Below are 17,664 nucleotides of genomic sequence, written 5' to 3'. Positions count from 1 at the left end.
TTTGGACACCAATTGTATTGTGTTGGATTTTATAAACTACTTACATGCTTGTTCAATATGATTGGTGGCTTGATCCTGGTCATGTCACGCCTCCAAGCGGTGATACTCCGCATGTGGATTTTGGGGGTGTGACAGTTACTGCTACCGGTACCACTTTTCTCCTTTCTTGATACCGGTTCGGTACCGAACGGGTACCGTGCTCATCCCTATCTGGAAGTACCCGTTTCGGACCAAAACAAAGTTTAGACCACACCAATACATCTAGAGTTGCTGTAAAATTCAGCCAAAAAACATGCCAACATGTGTACGGTGTAAATAATGAAAGTCCTACATCACTCGATGCCTGCTTCAAATAATTATAAGCAGTTAGTATAATTTAAAAAGAAAAGAGTGTGTTTTAATTACAGTAAATGAGTTGTTAACAGTAAATTGTTAGTGACAATTTACCTACAGAACGACAAAAATAGGTATCAACTTTAGAAGAGAAAGCTAATTAAAGATAAAAGAGTAATTTGCAATATGTTCCTGACCAACTTTAATCACATGAAAAATGAAATGCATCAAATATATGTAAAAGGTGGAGGGCTGTAATGCCTTTCATCAAGAAGAATACTGAGTAACGCACATACCTTCTTCATAAAATCGTAAGTGTGTATTACTAATAAAGTACCATTCACTATGTAAGCTTCAGAAGTTTCCCCGCAGGAAAATCCAGACCCAACAGGGTGATCAAGAAATACTATGTTCGCAACTAAATTTTTAAGCCAATTGTCACAACATTCGCTGAAATGTCATGACAACCGTTAAAACGAAAAAAATGAACATCAAAGTCTTAAAATCAAATTTCAGACTAATCTAAAACAAAACGGATGAGATCATAGTTTTTACCTTGGGGATACTTGTGATCAATTGAGAAAAGAGATTAATTTGTATAAACTGCAAACGAAACTTGACCGAAAATCAATCACAAAAACAGTTTGTATAACTTTGAAACGATCCGAAACAAACTGTAATCACGACTAAATCAATCGAATCAGTTCGAAATCAATCAAAAATCACTGACACAAATCAAAAATTCGTCTGAATCAATCCGAAACTCAAATCTTTTAACAGTATTCGAACAGAACTTTTGTATTAACTGTTTGACAAATCACTGAACAATATGATCACTAAATGTCATTTTATCCGTTCAAAACATTCAACTGAGTTTGTTTTCTGTTAACTGTTATAGTTGTTATCACTTGTGCATTAAATCAAAACAAATCTTATCAAACACCTATCGAATCTGTTCAAAATTATCACAATGTTAACCGTCAATCACCTGTTGAAATCGAAAATCTCAAACGATACGGTTCGTGTCGAACCCCGACAAAATGGCCCCTTGATGTACAGTCACTTAAAAAAACATTTTTTTAACCAACCCGACCCGACCCGAAACCCGTTTTGACCCGAACCCGTTCCGACCTGACCCGACCCGAAAGCCGTTCAGACCCGAAATTCAACATAACACGAGGGATTTGTTTTGAACATCCGAATTCATACGTTATTAGAGGGATTTGTTTATGATCATGAGGGTGTTTGGATGTGCATTTACAAAGTGATTATTACGACTCCGATATTCAAAAAAATCACTATCATTATTAACTAACACTAAAAAGTTCATAATTCCAACTTAAGCACATCCAAACACCCTCTATGTAAGCATAATTTTCCCCTGACATGGAATATATACTGATCTAAAACTTTTTCTAATAATTATTTCATGTTTCTTTCAACTTATGTGTTTTGAGAACTTACAGTGAAGGTATTGGATTGGGGAGAGGACGGTCTTGCCACTGCTGCCGAGATCGCAAATCTGCGTACGTCTTTTCGACAAGAGGTTTCTGTGTGGCATAAGCTTGATCATCCAAATGTCACCAAGGTCAGTGCTTCATTTAACTAATAACTACTAAAATCACAATACTTAGTAATTATTTTTAAATTGTTAAAATAATTTTACAATGATCAAAGGTTCGTAGCTATTTGTACTATAGGTGGCAAAATGGGCAACTTTTTTGTCACACCCCGATTTCCACGTGTCTCACCGGTGGGCCCGGTGGGGGATTACCGTGACGATGTTGGCAACGATATAGTCAAACCACACAATTATATAATGCACAGCGGAAGCATAAGATAAATATATAAACTTCAACCTCTGATTGTAATATCAAAATGTATTACAGGGGTTGAATATATCCACAGTGGATCGTAAATAAAGATAAAGTATTGTTCCATCAGATACTGCAATCAAGCTTGCGAGACTTATCACGACGCTAGAGAGCTAATACCAGCCAATTTACGTTTAGGTACCTGCACTTAATCTTTTGGGGAAAATACGTCAGTTTACACTGGTAAATACATTCAACTGACACATTTGAAAATGTTAATTAAAATTGATTTGAATGCACAAGGCACAAACTCTTTTATAACTTGGGAAAATTCATAATGATCTTGTGAACGTTTTACATGTTCTTTTATGCGTTCAGTAGCCCGGGTCGTGCCGGGTTAAAGATTTATAGACACGCCACGTTTGCGTAAAACCGTAGTATAAAAACCAACGGCTACGTCTTTTAATTTTTAATGTCGACACTTTATACCGGGTGTACGCCTACACCGGGATGTCGATGGTCGTGGCCATTTCGTAAAATGATGCCAAGGATATCCGGGACAACGGTCATTAAACCCCCCCCCAAAGGCTTATAAGCAACAAAACTGTTTAAATGAGCCGATCATATTTAATCAATTAACCACCTAAGCGATGGAATTATATAATGCTCAATCAAGCGGTATTAATATACCGTAACCCAAGCCCATATAGGGGAAATAAGTTAAAGTATTTACCTTTGCAAGTATAAATCCTTAATTTAGATCAAGTCACCGATAGCTTTTACTGGGGCTCCTAATCTGGAACGAAGGTTTTAATTAACCTCTTAGAATCCTAACGGTCCTTATATTAGCCGTAGCTTTAAACCGGTTGATTCCGATACATAGATATGGTTAATTCGCACGAAAAGGCGAAAACCGAGAATGGAGTATGATTTGGACCCAACAAGTTCAAAGACTTGTTTTATATGGGTTTATAGTTCATACTCTGGATTTTGGGGTTCAAATAATATAATTTGACCCATATCGGCTATTGCACGAAAACTAGTTCCATGAGCCGTACCGTGTGCGCAAATAGGCGAAACGGTTTAACCATAAGTGTCCTACGCTTATTTCCTGAGTCAATATGCCGTAAAGGTATTTTGGTATCAGTAGGATACCTTCCGTAATGCCCGTAACGAGTTTAAGTTTATATTATGCCCCGTAGGGGCTTTTCGGTCATTTTAAAGACTTTAAAAGGGCTTTTCGAGTTCTACAGGAAATCTGAGTTTCCCGAACAGCTTAGAAAGCTTAAAATACTTTATTTATTATTTAAAATCAGTGGCAACTGGAATCGGGTCAAAAGACCTTGTAGAACTCCCGTTTTGGCCAAAAAGGGCGTATTCGGTATTTACCGAACCATAGCCATAACCGCAGGTTATGAGCAAGGTAAAAATTATTAAAAATCTTCAAAATTCCCAAAATATTATTTTACCACAGTGGGTAAAAGTTTTGGTGACGAAAACTTGGGTTAGATGGGCGTTATGCTAATCGCGCCGTTAATTACAAAACTTTCTTAAAAGTGCGCTTTTTAGCATAACTCTCATTCTAGACCTCGGATTGACGTGAAACTTTAAGGACATGCTTATAATTTAATAAGCAAGGTTTTGGTCCGTTCACGTGTCCGAAATACTCGTTTTAATTTTAAAAGGCCGTTACGGTCAACTTTTAGGCGAATGACGGAATTGCGCAAAAGACTCGGATAACTCATGAACCGACCACAGAGGTTTATACCAACATGTGACCTGGTCCTAAGAGAGTCCTAAGGTATATTTATACCTTACTAAAACGAGTCAGAACTGAAGTCAAAGCAAAAGTCAAACTTTTGCGACATTCGGCTCCGAACCGGTTCAATATAGTAAATGATCGATTCAAACGAGCGCAAACAGGTTTATATACTTATTATCATGTTTTATGATTGTCAAAACAGGTTCCATAACGTATACATTACAGATTATGCATAAATCGCTAAAATAGCTTTCTGTTGACTTTTTAACCGCACGTTTGACTCGACATTTGACATAGTTAGAGTGGTGATCAGGGGGAACCATTTTAGAGGTTTATTACCCACATAAATACCAACTCATAACCACTTTTGATTCGTCATAAGTCTGAACCATCACTGAGTTATTTAAATGTCAAACCGTATTTACGATGGTTCGGTTTTTAGCTAAATACTAAGCAAATGTGGAACCACAAAGGGTTAGATCACTTACAGAGGTTGTGTTCTTGCTTATGGAGCAGAGATGAGGACTTGAGAGCACTTAGAATGATCAAGGATGTGAGTTTGAGTTGTGTGAATTGTTATGAGCTTAAGGCATGCTATTTATAGCCAATGCCAAGCAAACATGATCATTACAACACTTACAATCAGACCAGAGGTGATGGTAGGTGTCCCCTAAGTGTTATGGGTTGAGCATAGGGTGCCCATGCCCCATTTGTTGGTTATTGATCGTTCAAGGCTCCAAAAGTCAAGAAAACATCAACATTCTGCATCTGGGCACTTTACGCGGCCCGCATGGGAGTTCCCATGCATTTTAATGCGGGTCGCTTGAGTTTAATAAATCAGATGCGTAATTGAGGTGGCTCGCGGCCCGCCTCAACTTACCCCTAAACTTCACGCGGGTCGCGAGAGGTTATAATTTCAGAAACTTTAAATCTTTTGTTATGATTACAGAATCTGGCCATTAATAACGAAATCTTTCGTAATGATTTACCTGACCTTTCGGGTTTGAAGGGGTAACTTTGCGGTTTGGCCCTCGGTTATTTACCGATAGGGGCCTCGTGTTATTTACCCGCATTATTAAGTCCCCGGTTTATTTATTAATTATATTGGAAAGCCTTAACCTTCACTGTTGACGCTTTTAACCCTTCTTCTACGAATTCGATCGTAACTTTCTCGTTTCATATCGAAACTTCGCGAAATTCATATATATTATTTTAGTGAGTGTATAATACCGTTGCAAAGTCTTTGGAGCGTTAAAGGGTCACTCAGAGGTATTATTAAACATGTTGACACAGTTAACCCCTGTAGTTTGTAATCTCTCACTTTCTTTCGCGTTTTGTTTTTGTACGATCTATAATTTATTCGTTTGAAGGTTTAAGCATTATTTAGGGATACTATACAGTATATTTACCCTTGTTGACATTTATAACCCTCGAATTTATATACTTTCAAGGTTTGTCAAAATTAGTCCTTTATTTATTATAGATGCCACGTGTGAACAAATGACACGTGTTAACACATCATTGGACACAAAAATTCGAGGTGTTACATCCTCACCCCCTTAAAATAAATCTCGACCCGAGATTTACTCAAATAAATAGGGGTACTTTTCTTTCATTGTTTCTTCGACTTCCCACGTATATTCGGGACCTCTATGAGCATCCCATTTGACTTTTACAATCGGTACGTGCTTTCTGCGAAGCTTCTTTACCTGTCGATCCTCAATCGACAAAGGTTTTTCTATAAACTTTAAGCTCTCATCTATATGCACATCTGTGTGTGGAATCACCAACGATTCGTCGGCGAAGCACTTTTTGAGATTGCAGATGTGGAACACATTGTGAATTCCATTGAGCTCTTCAGGCAAGTTCAGTTTATAGGCAACTGATCCGACCCGTTCAATGACCTCAAAAGGTCCTATGTATCTCGGACTCAGTTTGCCTTTCTTGCCGAAACGCATCACCCCCTTCCAGGGTGATACCTTAAGTAACACTTTTTCACCTACTTCGAAGTGAAAATCCTTACGCTTTGGATCAGCGTAGCTCTTCTGCCTATCGCGGGCAGCCTTGAGACGTTCCCGGATCTGGACAATCTTGTCCGTTGTCTGGAAAACAATCTCTGGTCCTGATAGTTGGACCTCCCCTACTTCCGCCCAACAAACAGGCGATCTGCATTTCCTACCATATAATGCCTCAAAAGGCGCAGCCTTTATGCTGGTGTGGTAGCTATTATTGTAGGAGAATTCGATCAGGGGTAGGTTCTTATCCCAGTTACCACCTAAATCGATCGCACATGCACGAAGCATGTCTTCTAGCGTTTGGATAGTACGCTCACTTTGACCGTCCGTCTGTGGATGGTAAGCCGTACTAAAGTTTAAACGCGTGCCCAAAGATTGCTGGAAACTTTTCCAGAAGTGTGATGTGTATCTAGTATCCCTGTCGGAGATAATAGACACAGGTATGCCGTGTAAGGCTACGATCTTATCAACATAAAGTTGGGCTAACATATCGGAGCTATACGTCTCCTTGATGGGTAGAAAATGAGCTGATTTAGTCAGCCTATCGACTATGACCCATATTGTATCGTTTCCTTTCCTGGTTTTGGGTAACTTGGTTATGAAGTCCATAGTTACACATTCCCACTTCCACTCGGGAAGTTCAGGCTGTTGTAGCAAGCCAGATGGCTTTTGGTGCTCGGCTTTGACCTGAGCACAAGTCAAGCACTTTGCTACGTGGGCGGCTACAGACTTTTTCAAGCCTATCCACCAATAATTTGCCTTTAAGTCTTGGTACATTTTGTCAGCACCAGGATGGACTGAGTATTTGGAACTATGGGCTTCCTGGAGAACAACATCTCGTAGTCCTCCATATATCGGAACCCATATACGTCCATTCAGTCTAAGAATTCCATCCTTGCTAAGAGTCAACTGCTCCTCAGTTACTCCCAGCTTTTCATTAGGATAATTAGCTTCCAACACAGCCTCACGCTGCGCAGCTAATATCCTTTCCATCAAATTATTCTTAACCTCAATGCTCTTGGCATTGATTCGGATAGGTTTTACCCTTTCCTTTCTGCTCAAGGCATCGGCGACCACATTCGCCTTGCCGGGATGGTACCTGATTTCACAGTCATAATCATTCAGGGTTTCCATCCAACGGCGCTGTCTCATGTTCAACTCCTTCTGGTTGAACAGGTGCTGGAGGCTTTTGTGATCAGAATAAATCACAAATTTAATACCATAAAGGTAATGTCTCCACAACTTTAGTGCAAATACAACGGCACCCAACTCCAAATCATGGGTGGTGTAATTCTTTTCATGCACCTTTAATTGCCTTGAAGCATAAGCAATCACCTTGCCCTTTTGCATAAGCACACACCCCATGCCCGTGTGTGATGCATCGCAGTAAACTACGAATTCATCTGTACCCTCAGGTAAGGTTAACACAGGTGCGTTGCTCAGCTTCTGCTTCAGTATTTCAAAGGACTCTTGCTGCTTTGGGCCCCAAATGTACTTTTCTTTCTTCTTGGTCAAAGAAGTCAAGGGCGCAGCAATCCTCGAAAAGTTTTCAATAAATCTTCGGTAGTATCCTGCTAACCCCAGGAAACTACGAATTTCGGTAGGCGTCTTTGGCTCTTGCCAGTTCATGACCGCCTCTACCTTAGCGGGATCTACTTGGATACCACGCTCGCTCACAACGTGCCCTAAAAATTGAACCTCTCTTAGCCAGAATTCACATTTCGAGAATTTGGCGTAGAGTTTCTCACGTTGTAGTAATTCGAGAATGCAACAAAGGTGCTTCTCGTGGTCAGCTTGGTTCTTGGAATAGATAAGGATATCGTCGATGAAGACTATGACGAATTTGTCCAAGTACGGCTTGCAAACGCGGTTCATGAGATCCATGAACGCAGCCGGTGCATTTGTGAGCCCAAAAGGCATCACTAGGAACTCGAAATGACCATAGCGAGTCCTAAATGCAGTCTTGTGTACATCTTCATCTCTGACCCTTAGTTGATGATAGCCCGACCTTAAGTCGATCTTTGAGAAGTAGCTCGCTCCTTGCAGCTGATCGAATAGATCATCGATCCTTGGTAAAGGATATCTATTCTTTATGGTAACTTTATTCAGTTCTCTATAGTCGATGCACAACCGTATCGATCCGTCCTTCTTCTTTACGAATAGGACAGGAGCTCCCCAGGGAGATGAACTAGGTCTGATAAAACCTTTCGCCAGCAGTTCATCCAACTGGGTCCTCAGTTCTTTCATTTCCGTCGGAGCTAATCTGTAAGGTGCTCTTGCTATCGGAGCTGCTCCAGGAATGATGTCAATTATGAACTCCACTTGTCTATCTGGTGGCAAACCAGGTAGTTCTTCGGGAAAAACCTCGGGGTATTCAGAAATGACAGGAAGATCCTCGATCTTCGGCTTTGGTTCTTCAATTATTACCTGAGCCATGTAAATTACACAGCCTCTGTTTAAACATCTTGAAGCTTTCAGCATAGATACGTCTTCGGGCAACCCATACTGCGTATCCCCTCGAATGGTAAGAGATTCACCACTCGGAGTCTTTAAAACTATCTGCCTTTTGCCGCAAATGATTTGGGCCTGATTACGAGATAACCAGTCCATGCCTAGCACAATGTCAAAACCCGCTAATTTGAAGGGAAGTAGAGATAAAGGAAAAGAATGGTTCCTAATGGACATTTCACATCCTTCTAGAACAGTAGAGACGGTTTCTATCGTGCCGTCTGCTAACTCTACTTCGTATTTCACGTCAAGGGTTTTGATAGGCATATTTAGTAGTTGGCAAAATTTCTGGTCTACAAAGGACTTATCAGCGCCAGAATCGAATAGTACTCTTGCAAATATATCATTTACGAGAAAAGTACCTGTAAGCACATTGTCGTCCTTAACCGCTTCCTTTGCATCCATGCGAAAAACTCTCGCATTTGACTTCTTCGTCTCTTCCGCCTTCTTGGCATACTTCGGGCAATTACTCTTTATGTGCCCCTTTTCGTTACAACCATAGCAGGTTGCATCCTTTATCTTTTTGCACTCCACGGTTTTATGATCCTTGGACTTGCATAGTCCACAGGAAGAAGTCTTTTGTTGCGACTGTGAACTAGACGCAAACCTACACTTCCCGGAGTGAGGTTTCTTGCAGACCTTGCAGTGAGGTCTTCCATCAGCTTGCCCCTCCTTCTTTGCCTCCGACCCTCTCTTGCCCTCACCGTTTCCACGGTGCTTTTTCCCAGACTTTCGTGAGGTATCATCCTCACGTTTTCGCTTTTCAGCCTCTTTGCTCCTTTGTGCCCTCAGACGGACAGCATCAAGTGTGAGAGACAAGGAGAGGTCAGTAACTGACCTGAAGGTCGTCGGCCTAGAGGCCTTTACGCTAGCCTTGATCGCCGGCTCTAAGCCCCCAATGAATCGGGCAATCCTTCGAGGTTCTGGTGTCACAAGATATGGCACCAGGCGTGACATAGTGTTAAAGCTTGTCAGATATGCTTGACAATCCAGGTTTGTCATCACTAGCGAGACAAAATCCGCCTCAATCTTCTCAACCTCGTGCTGAGGGCAGTAGTTTTCTTTTATGAGGGTAATAAACTCCCCCCATGACATTTTGTATAAGGCAGACTTACCTGAAGCCTGCACCAGAGCTCTCCACCACGCCAGGGCCTCGCCCTTGAATGACTGGGACACAAACTTAACCACGTCCCTCTCAGCGCACCCGCTGATGTCCACTATCGTGTCCATCTCGTCTAGCCAGGTGATACAGTCAACCGCACCTTTCTCCCCTGTAAATTCACGGGGCTTACATGATACAAAGTATTTGTAGGTGCAACCCTTAGCACTGGACGCATCAGTATATTCTCTATCGCGATGAACGCTGTGCTCAGTAGACGAATGTTTGTCGTTATCTTTCTTGGGTTCAGAGGGTGGTTTGGAGTGTGTCTTCGGCTTAGAGGGTGGTTTTGACACAGTTCTGCCTTGAGACTCAGTATGTTGACGATCAATAGCTGCCTGAACAGCATTGTCAATCAGAGCCTTCAGTTGTGCGCCTGTCAAATGCACTGACGCATTGTCATAGTCATCTTCATTTGTGTGGCTGTTCTCTCCATTGGGATCCGCCATTGTAACTTGAATCTGTTACAGAAGATAACAAAATTTTACTTAGGAGATTGTTATATGATTGTCTTTTATGACAATTCGTCAACCATGGTACAGAGACCATATTTGGTTAACTCATTTATTCATTACATATTAGGATCTGAATATGTCCTATTTCAGCTATATAGATAATATTGGCGGCATAAAGCCTAATCATGATGATGTTTTATAATATTAGCCGAGATTTCATAGAATCAAAGGCATAGAGATTTGAACCGTAGTTCTTTTATCTCTTTCTGACAGAGAGTCATAGACTACTACTGCCTTTTGTCTTTATAAGACAATTATTATGGCTCATAGGCACTACACCTCTAATGGATGTTTTAGTATGGTTGGCCCGTAGGCACTACATCTCAAACGGATGTGTTTAATAAGGTTGGCCCGTAGGCACTGCATCACTAACGGATGTTTTAATTATACTGGCCCGTAGGCACTGCATCACTAATGGACGTCTTTATAATACTGGCCCGTAGGCACTGCATCACTAATGGATGTCTTTATAATATTGGCCCGTAGGCACTGCATCACTAATGGATGTCTTTATAATATTGGCCCGTAGGCACTGCATCACTAATAGATGTCTTTATAATACTGGCCCGTAGGCACTGCATCACTAATGGATGTCTTTATAATACTGATCACCTTTATTGGTGATTTAACCCATGATTTATAGATCATTTAGTTGGGTTTTGAAATCCTTAAAGGATTATTGTATAGGAATGACGTGCGTGATTTTAACGAATCACATCTGCCATGATTGTTAACATGCGTACAGAGGTTAACAGGGAATCAGAATCCTTTCATTTAGGTCGTACCATCTTGGCTGGATTTTAAAAGACACCAAGCTAGGTTTCACCTTTCAAGATTCTTTATTTAGGCAGATCAATTAAAAGGATTGGTTTTGATTTTTTTTTTATATATATTAAAACAAAACTCATAACATACATTCCAAAATCTCAAATACCATTACATATTGCCCTAAACGGGTCTTTCAAATAATACATACCTCCAGAGAGGTTTTAAAATAAGTGACAAGTCCACGCAGGGACTAATACAGATAGGTGTCCATGCAAGGACTAAAGATAAGTCCACGTAGGGACCGTAATATGATAGGTGTCCGCGCAGGGACTTATTTCAAAGTAGAAATTACAGTAGTACAACTATTAAGGGCTAGTGGTCACGTTTCTTCTTTTTGCCCTTTAGTAGGTTCGCCAAGCCTTTGAGAAATCCTCGGTGGCTCTTTTTCTCTTCCTCGAACTCTCTCTCCACACGATCTAGTCGATGGAGTATTTCTTCCTGTTCAGGAGGAGAGAAACGTGGTTGTGGCGCTTGATGTGGAACTGGAGGTCTGGGAGGTATTGGATACCCATGAGCTGAGTAGTCCGGTGGTCCCATGTTTTCATGTGCTCCGTCAGGGTAGCGCGCATTATATCTTGCCGACACCACATAGGGGTCGCGCTCATAGCCGTAGTTGTATTGTGCTTGTGACGGTTCGAACGGGTTGTAAGCCGTCGGACCCGTATAGGCAGGTATGGGTTGGTCATACCCAAATGGTGGCGAATTTCGTGCAGCTGGTGCGGAGTTCGCCTCCTGTATAGGACTTGAAGGTCCTTCTTCTTGTAGTGGCGGATAGTGGCTACTACTAGAATGTCGAGGAGTGCTGAAGTGGATACCCCCTCCTCCTCGTGTAGACATACGAGCATTTGTCCTCCTACGCCTCGGCGGATCAGGTATTACTGGTCGCGCCGGTGGCGGAGGTGGTGGCGTAACTGCCTCAAAGCGTGAATCCTCAGAGGGATCCTGTGGATGTCTCGGTTGTTGAGATGTCTGTCGAGATGGCGTGTAGTACCATTCATGTCGGTCAAACATCGCTTGGAAACTGTCAGGTCCTTGATAGGGCGTTCCATGGAAGGATGACCCATCAGAAACTTCTATCGGATGCGTGGGCGTACCACGCGCAGGTTCAGTTGGATCCTCATCTTCCTCTATGGGATCTTCAGAAAAGTGGTCTTGTGGCCCTAGTGGAACAAAACCTGAAGGTTCCTGTATGTAGTCAGCCGGATTAAACTGACCTATGTAGTAGGGAGTAGGGTCGTCATAATTCCGGTGCGAAACCGAACGTTGTAGAGGTATGAAGGAAGGTTGTGGGTTGTTGGGATCATTTTCTGAATTTGGCCCAAAGGAGTGCCGGTAGGATGGCGTCGAGCTGTGCGAAGTGGAATGCCTCGCGGGTTCGTAAAGATCTCTTCGTCGTTGTGGCTCTTCGCTCCGTGTCATCGAAGGATGTCTTGTACCAGATGGTCCAGCTTCGCTATCGTGATGTGTCACGGTTTCTCCTCGGCCTCTTCTTCCCCTTCCTCTTCCTCGGAATATAACAGGTGGCATTTTCCTGCTTCAAAACTTATCAAAAAAAATCAAATCGAAAATAAAGACAAAAAGGAGTAATAATCCGAATTTGTCCTAAGTTCTTGTCTAGACTCAAGTATGTGCAATTGTGTCATTGAGATTAAACACAATAGGGTAGTGTTTAATTCACTCAATGTTGGCTCTGATACCAACCTGTCACACCCCGATTTCCACGTGTCTCACCGGTGGGCCCGGTGGGGGATTACCGTGACGATGTTGGCAACGATATAGTCAAACCACACAATTATATAATGCACAGCGGAAGCATAAGATAAATATATAAACTTCAACCTCTGATTGTAATATCAAAATGTATTACAGGGGTTCAATATATCCACAGTGGATCGTAAATAAAGATAAAGTATTGTTCCATCAGATACTGCAATCAAGCTTGCGAGACTTATCACGACGCTAGAGAGCTAATACCAGCCAATTTACGTTTAGGTACCTGCACTTAATCTTTTGGGGAAAATACGTCAGTTTACACTGGTAAATACATTCAACTGACACATTTGAAAATGTTTATTAAAATTGATTTGAATGCACAAGGCACAAACTCTTTTATAACTTGGGAAAATTCATAATGATCTTGTGAACGTTTTACATGTTCTTTTATGCGTTCAGTAGCCCAGGTCGTGCCGGGTTAAAGATTTATAGACACGCCACGTTTGCGTAAAACCGTAGTATAAAAACCAACGGCTACGTCTTTTAATTTTTAATGTCGACACTTTATACCGGGTGTACGCCTACACCGGGATGTCGATGGTCGTGGCCATTTCGTAAAATGATGCCAAGGATATCCGGGACAACGGTCATTAACCCCCCCAAAGGCTTATAAGCAACAAAACTGTTTAAATGAGCCGATCATATTTAATCAATTAACCACCTAAGCGATGGAATTATATAATGCTCAATCAAGCGGTATTAATATACCGTAACCCAAGCCCATATAGGGGAAATAAGTTAAAGTATTTACCTTTGCAAGTATAAATCCTTAATTTAGATCAAGTCACCGATAGCTTTTACTGGGGCTCCTAATCTGGAACGAAGGTTTTAATTAACCTCTTAGAATCCTAACGGTCCTTATATTAGCCGTAGCTTTAAACCGGTTGATTCCGATACATAGATATGGTTAATTCGCACGAAAAGGCGAAAACCGAGAGTGGAGTATGATTTGGACCCAACAAGTTCAAAGACTTGTTTTATATGGGTTTATAGTTCATACTCTGGATTTTGGGGTTCAAATAATATAATTTGACCCATATCGGCTATTGCACGAAAACTAGTTCCATGAGCCGTACCGTGTGCGCAAATAGGCGAAACGGTTTAACCATAAGTGTCCTACGCTTATTTCCTGAGTCAATATGCCGTAAAGGTATTTTGGTATCAGTAGGATACCTTCCGTAATGCCCGTAACGAGTTTAAGTTTATATTATGCCCCGTAGGGGCTTTTCGGTCATTTTAAAGACTTTAAAAGGGCTTTTCGAGTTCTACAGGAAATCTGAGTTTCCCGAACAGCTTAGAAAGCTTAAAATACTTTATTTATTATTTAAAATCAGTGGCAACTGGAATCGGGTCAAAAGACCTTGTAGAACTCCCGTTTTGGCCAAAAAGGGCGTATTCGGTATTTACCGAACCATAGCCATAACCGCAGGTTATGAGCAAGGTAAAAATTATTAAAAATCTTCAAAATTCCCAAAATATTATTTTACCACAGTGGGTAAAAGTTTTGGTGACGAAAACTTGGGTTAGATGGGCGTTATGCTAATCGCGCCGTTAATTACAAAACTTTCTTAAAAGTGCGCTTTTTAGCATAACTCTCATTCTAGACCTCGGATTGACGTGAAACTTTAAGGACATGCTTATAATTTAATAAGCAAGGTTTTGGTCCGTTCACGTGTCCGAAATACTCGTTTTAATTTTAAAAGGCCGTTACGGTCAACTTTTAGGCGAATGACGGAATTGCGCAAAAGACTCGGATAACTCATGAACCGACCACAGAGGTTTATACCAACATGTGACCTGGTCCTAAGAGAGTCCTAAGGTATATTTATACCTTACTAAAACGAGTCAGAACTGAAGTCAAAGCAAAAGTCAAACTTTTGCGACATTCGGCTCCGAACCGGTTCAATATAGTAAATGATCGATTCAAACGAGCGCAAACAGGTTTATATACTTATTATCATGTTTTATGATTGTCAAAACAGGTTCCATAACATATACATTACAGATTATGCATAAATCGCTAAAATAGCTTTCTGTTGACTTTTTAACCGCACGTTTGACTCGACATTTGACATAGTTAGAGTGGTGATCAGGGGGAACCATTTTAGAGGTTTATTACCCACATAAATACCAACTCATAACCACTTTTGATTCGTCATAAGTCTGAACCATCACTGAGTTATTTAAATGTCAAACCGTATTTACGATGGTTCGGTTTTTAGCTAAATACTAAGCAAATGTGGAACCACAAAGGGTTAGATCACTTACAGAGGTTGTGTTCTTGCTTATGGAGCAGAGATGAGGACTTGAGAGCACTTAGAATGATCAAGGATGTGAGTTTGAGTTGTGTGAATTGTTATGAGCTTAAGGCATGCTATTTATAGCCAATGCCAAGCAAACATGATCATTACAACACTTACAATCAGACCAGAGGTGATGGTAGGTGTCCCCTAAGTGTTATGGGTTGAGCATAGGGTGCCCATGCCCCATTTGTTGGTTATTGATCGTTCAAGGCTCCAAAAGTCAAGAAAACATCAACATTCTGCATCTGGGCACTTTACGCGGCCCGCATGGGAGTTCCCATGCATTTTAATGCGGGTCGCTTGAGTTTAATAAATCAGATGCGTAATTGAGGTGGCTCGCGGCCCGCCTCAACTTACCCCTAAACTTCACGCGGGTCGCGAGAGGTTATAATTTCAGAAACTTTAAATCTTTTGTTATGATTACAGAATCTGGCCATTAATAACGAAATCTTTCGTAATGATTTACCTGACCTTTCGGGTTTGAAGGGGTAACTTTGCGGTTTGGCCCTCGGTTATTTACCGATAGGGGCCTCGTGTTATTTACCCGCATTATTAAGTCCCCGGTTTATTTATTAATTATATTGGAAAGCCTTAACCTTCACTGTTGACGCTTTTAACCCTTCTTCTACGAATTCGATCGTAACTTTCTCGTTTCATATCGAAACTTCGCGAAATTCATATATATTATTTTAGTGAGTGTATAATACCGTTACAAAGTCTTTGGAGCGTTAAAGGGTCACTCAGAGGTATTATTAAACATGTTGACACAGTTAACCCCTGTAGTTTGTAATCTCTCACTTTCTTTCGCGTTTTGTTTTTGTACGATCTATAATTTATTCGTTTGAAGGTTTAAGCATTATTTAGGGATACTATACAGTATATTTACCCTTGTTGACGTTTATAACCCTCGAATTTATATACTTTCAAGGTTTGTCAAAATTAGTCCTTTATTTATTATAGATGCCACGTGTGAACAAATGACACGTGTTAACACATCATTGGACACAAAAATTCGAGGTGTTACATTTTTACTCCATCTTTTTGTAACTTTATAAATAGTAATATATATTTATAAGATATATAAAGCTTTTATTATTAAAATAGTAATATATATTTTTGTAAAGCTATTTGGGAGGTTATAAGCATTTAGAAAACTGTGTAACTTTCGACTGGTTTACATGTTTAGTCTAGTTTTAAAAAAAATCCGGTCTGACCTGTAGAGATTAACTCAGATTGACCCATTCACAGGAAAATGGGTTGAAAACTTGAAATTGCCACCTAGTTTTTAACTAGTAGAGATGAAACATAACACGAATAATGATAGTGATTTTTTTAACCAGTAGAGATGAAACATAACACGAATTTGCTCATTCATAAGTAATCGTCCAAATTCAACATGTAGTCATATCCAAGATGTTTGAATAACGTAGTACCTTCACCTAATGTGCCATCGGGTCGCCCCATCTTGCTTTGCCCTTGTGCATATTGTTAAGATCATGATCATCTCTGAAAACAAAAGGATGCATCCACGTGTTAGATTGAAAGAAAAAAAAGTGAACCTAACGTTGTTATAGGCAACAGTGGATTTGTTACTGTGTCGGAGAATGAAATAAACTACTTCATACGATGTAACCAACTTAGAATGTGAAATGTAGGACGTACTTTGTCCTTGCAAAGGGTTTGGCCTTCTCGAGTTCTAATTCATGCACTCTTGCTTCTGCTTCCCACTTTTGAGCTAGACCTTTGCCCCATTCCAATTTTATCTCCTGTTCAAAACATTGCTAATTAAGACTCAACTTAAGTATTTTAAATGCTAGTTTTCTTATTGGTATCTAAGTTATTGGTTTGTCATAAATGATTTCATGGTGCAACATTTCAGAATGCAAAACTTGATGTAATAACAAAACAAGTAGTAAAGTACCTTTGGCTTCACATCTTGCTTTTGAAGTGATTTGATCTGCTCCTTGGACAAACGTCCCCTTGCAAAATCCCATAATTATATCCAGCAACAGGTGTTCATCAGTTCGATTTATTTGGTTTTGAATTTTATTCAGTAATAACCGCAAACCTAACCCAATAAGATAAGTTCTTAGCCAAAACCAAATAACGAAATAAGAATTCTGTTCGGATCAGTTTTTGGTTTAATCGGATTCTAACCGAATAACGAATACCCCTAACAAAAATCATAAATCATAAAATTATATATAAATAAAAACAGGAAGAAAGTAGAAATTTCAAACCAACCAGTTCTATTGTCACAGCGTATGCCTTGAGCATCTGGGCCACTTGTAGAATGATCCATACTTTGAAACCTACAAACATTTTGATTGCAGTTTATACATGGACAATAAAAATATCATACATATAAGTGTTAGTTATACCAGCTTAAAGAAAAAATGCCAAATATAGTATCAATTAGAAACATTCAACTTATGCAAGTTTATGGAACAAAGTTGCAGGGTCGTAAACCACATACGATCAAATAAAGTTATTGCAGACAGTCATCATAAAACTATACGTACCTGGTGTTAGCCAAAGGGTGGCAACCATGCAAGGTAGCACCCTTTTGGAGGTTTTTGTCTGTGAAAAATCATATGAAAATATCTCAGATTACTATTCCAAACCTGTTTTATAAAGTTAAAGAAGCGTAGTAC

The 17,664-nt window shown here is 40.3% G+C and overlaps 1 protein-coding gene across 1 annotated transcript; it reads right to left on the bottom strand.

The window, feature by feature from the left end:
• Positions 1 to 949: 949 nt before the first annotated feature.
• LOC110881383 (BUD13 homolog) lies at positions 950 to 17,659 on the bottom strand. Its single transcript, XM_035978464.1, has 6 exons — positions 17,534 to 17,659; positions 17,254 to 17,324; positions 16,932 to 16,989; positions 16,673 to 16,776; positions 16,444 to 16,516; positions 950 to 1,897 (listed from the first exon to the last, which is right to left on the bottom strand). The coding sequence occupies exons 1-5, from the start codon at positions 17,558 to 17,560 to the stop codon at positions 16,450 to 16,452; spliced, it is 327 nt and encodes a 108-aa protein (XP_035834357.1). The 5' UTR covers positions 17,561 to 17,659; the 3' UTR covers positions 950 to 1,897; positions 16,444 to 16,449.
• Positions 17,660 to 17,664: the final 5 nt, after the last annotated feature.

Source organism: Helianthus annuus, chromosome 10 (genome assembly GCF_002127325.2).
Source record: "Helianthus annuus cultivar XRQ/B chromosome 10, HanXRQr2.0-SUNRISE, whole genome shotgun sequence".
Taxonomy (NCBI): Eukaryota; Viridiplantae; Streptophyta; class Magnoliopsida; order Asterales; family Asteraceae; genus Helianthus; species Helianthus annuus.
The sequence above is the reverse complement of the archived record's forward strand: the minus strand, read 5'-3'. Positions and strand labels throughout refer to the sequence as shown.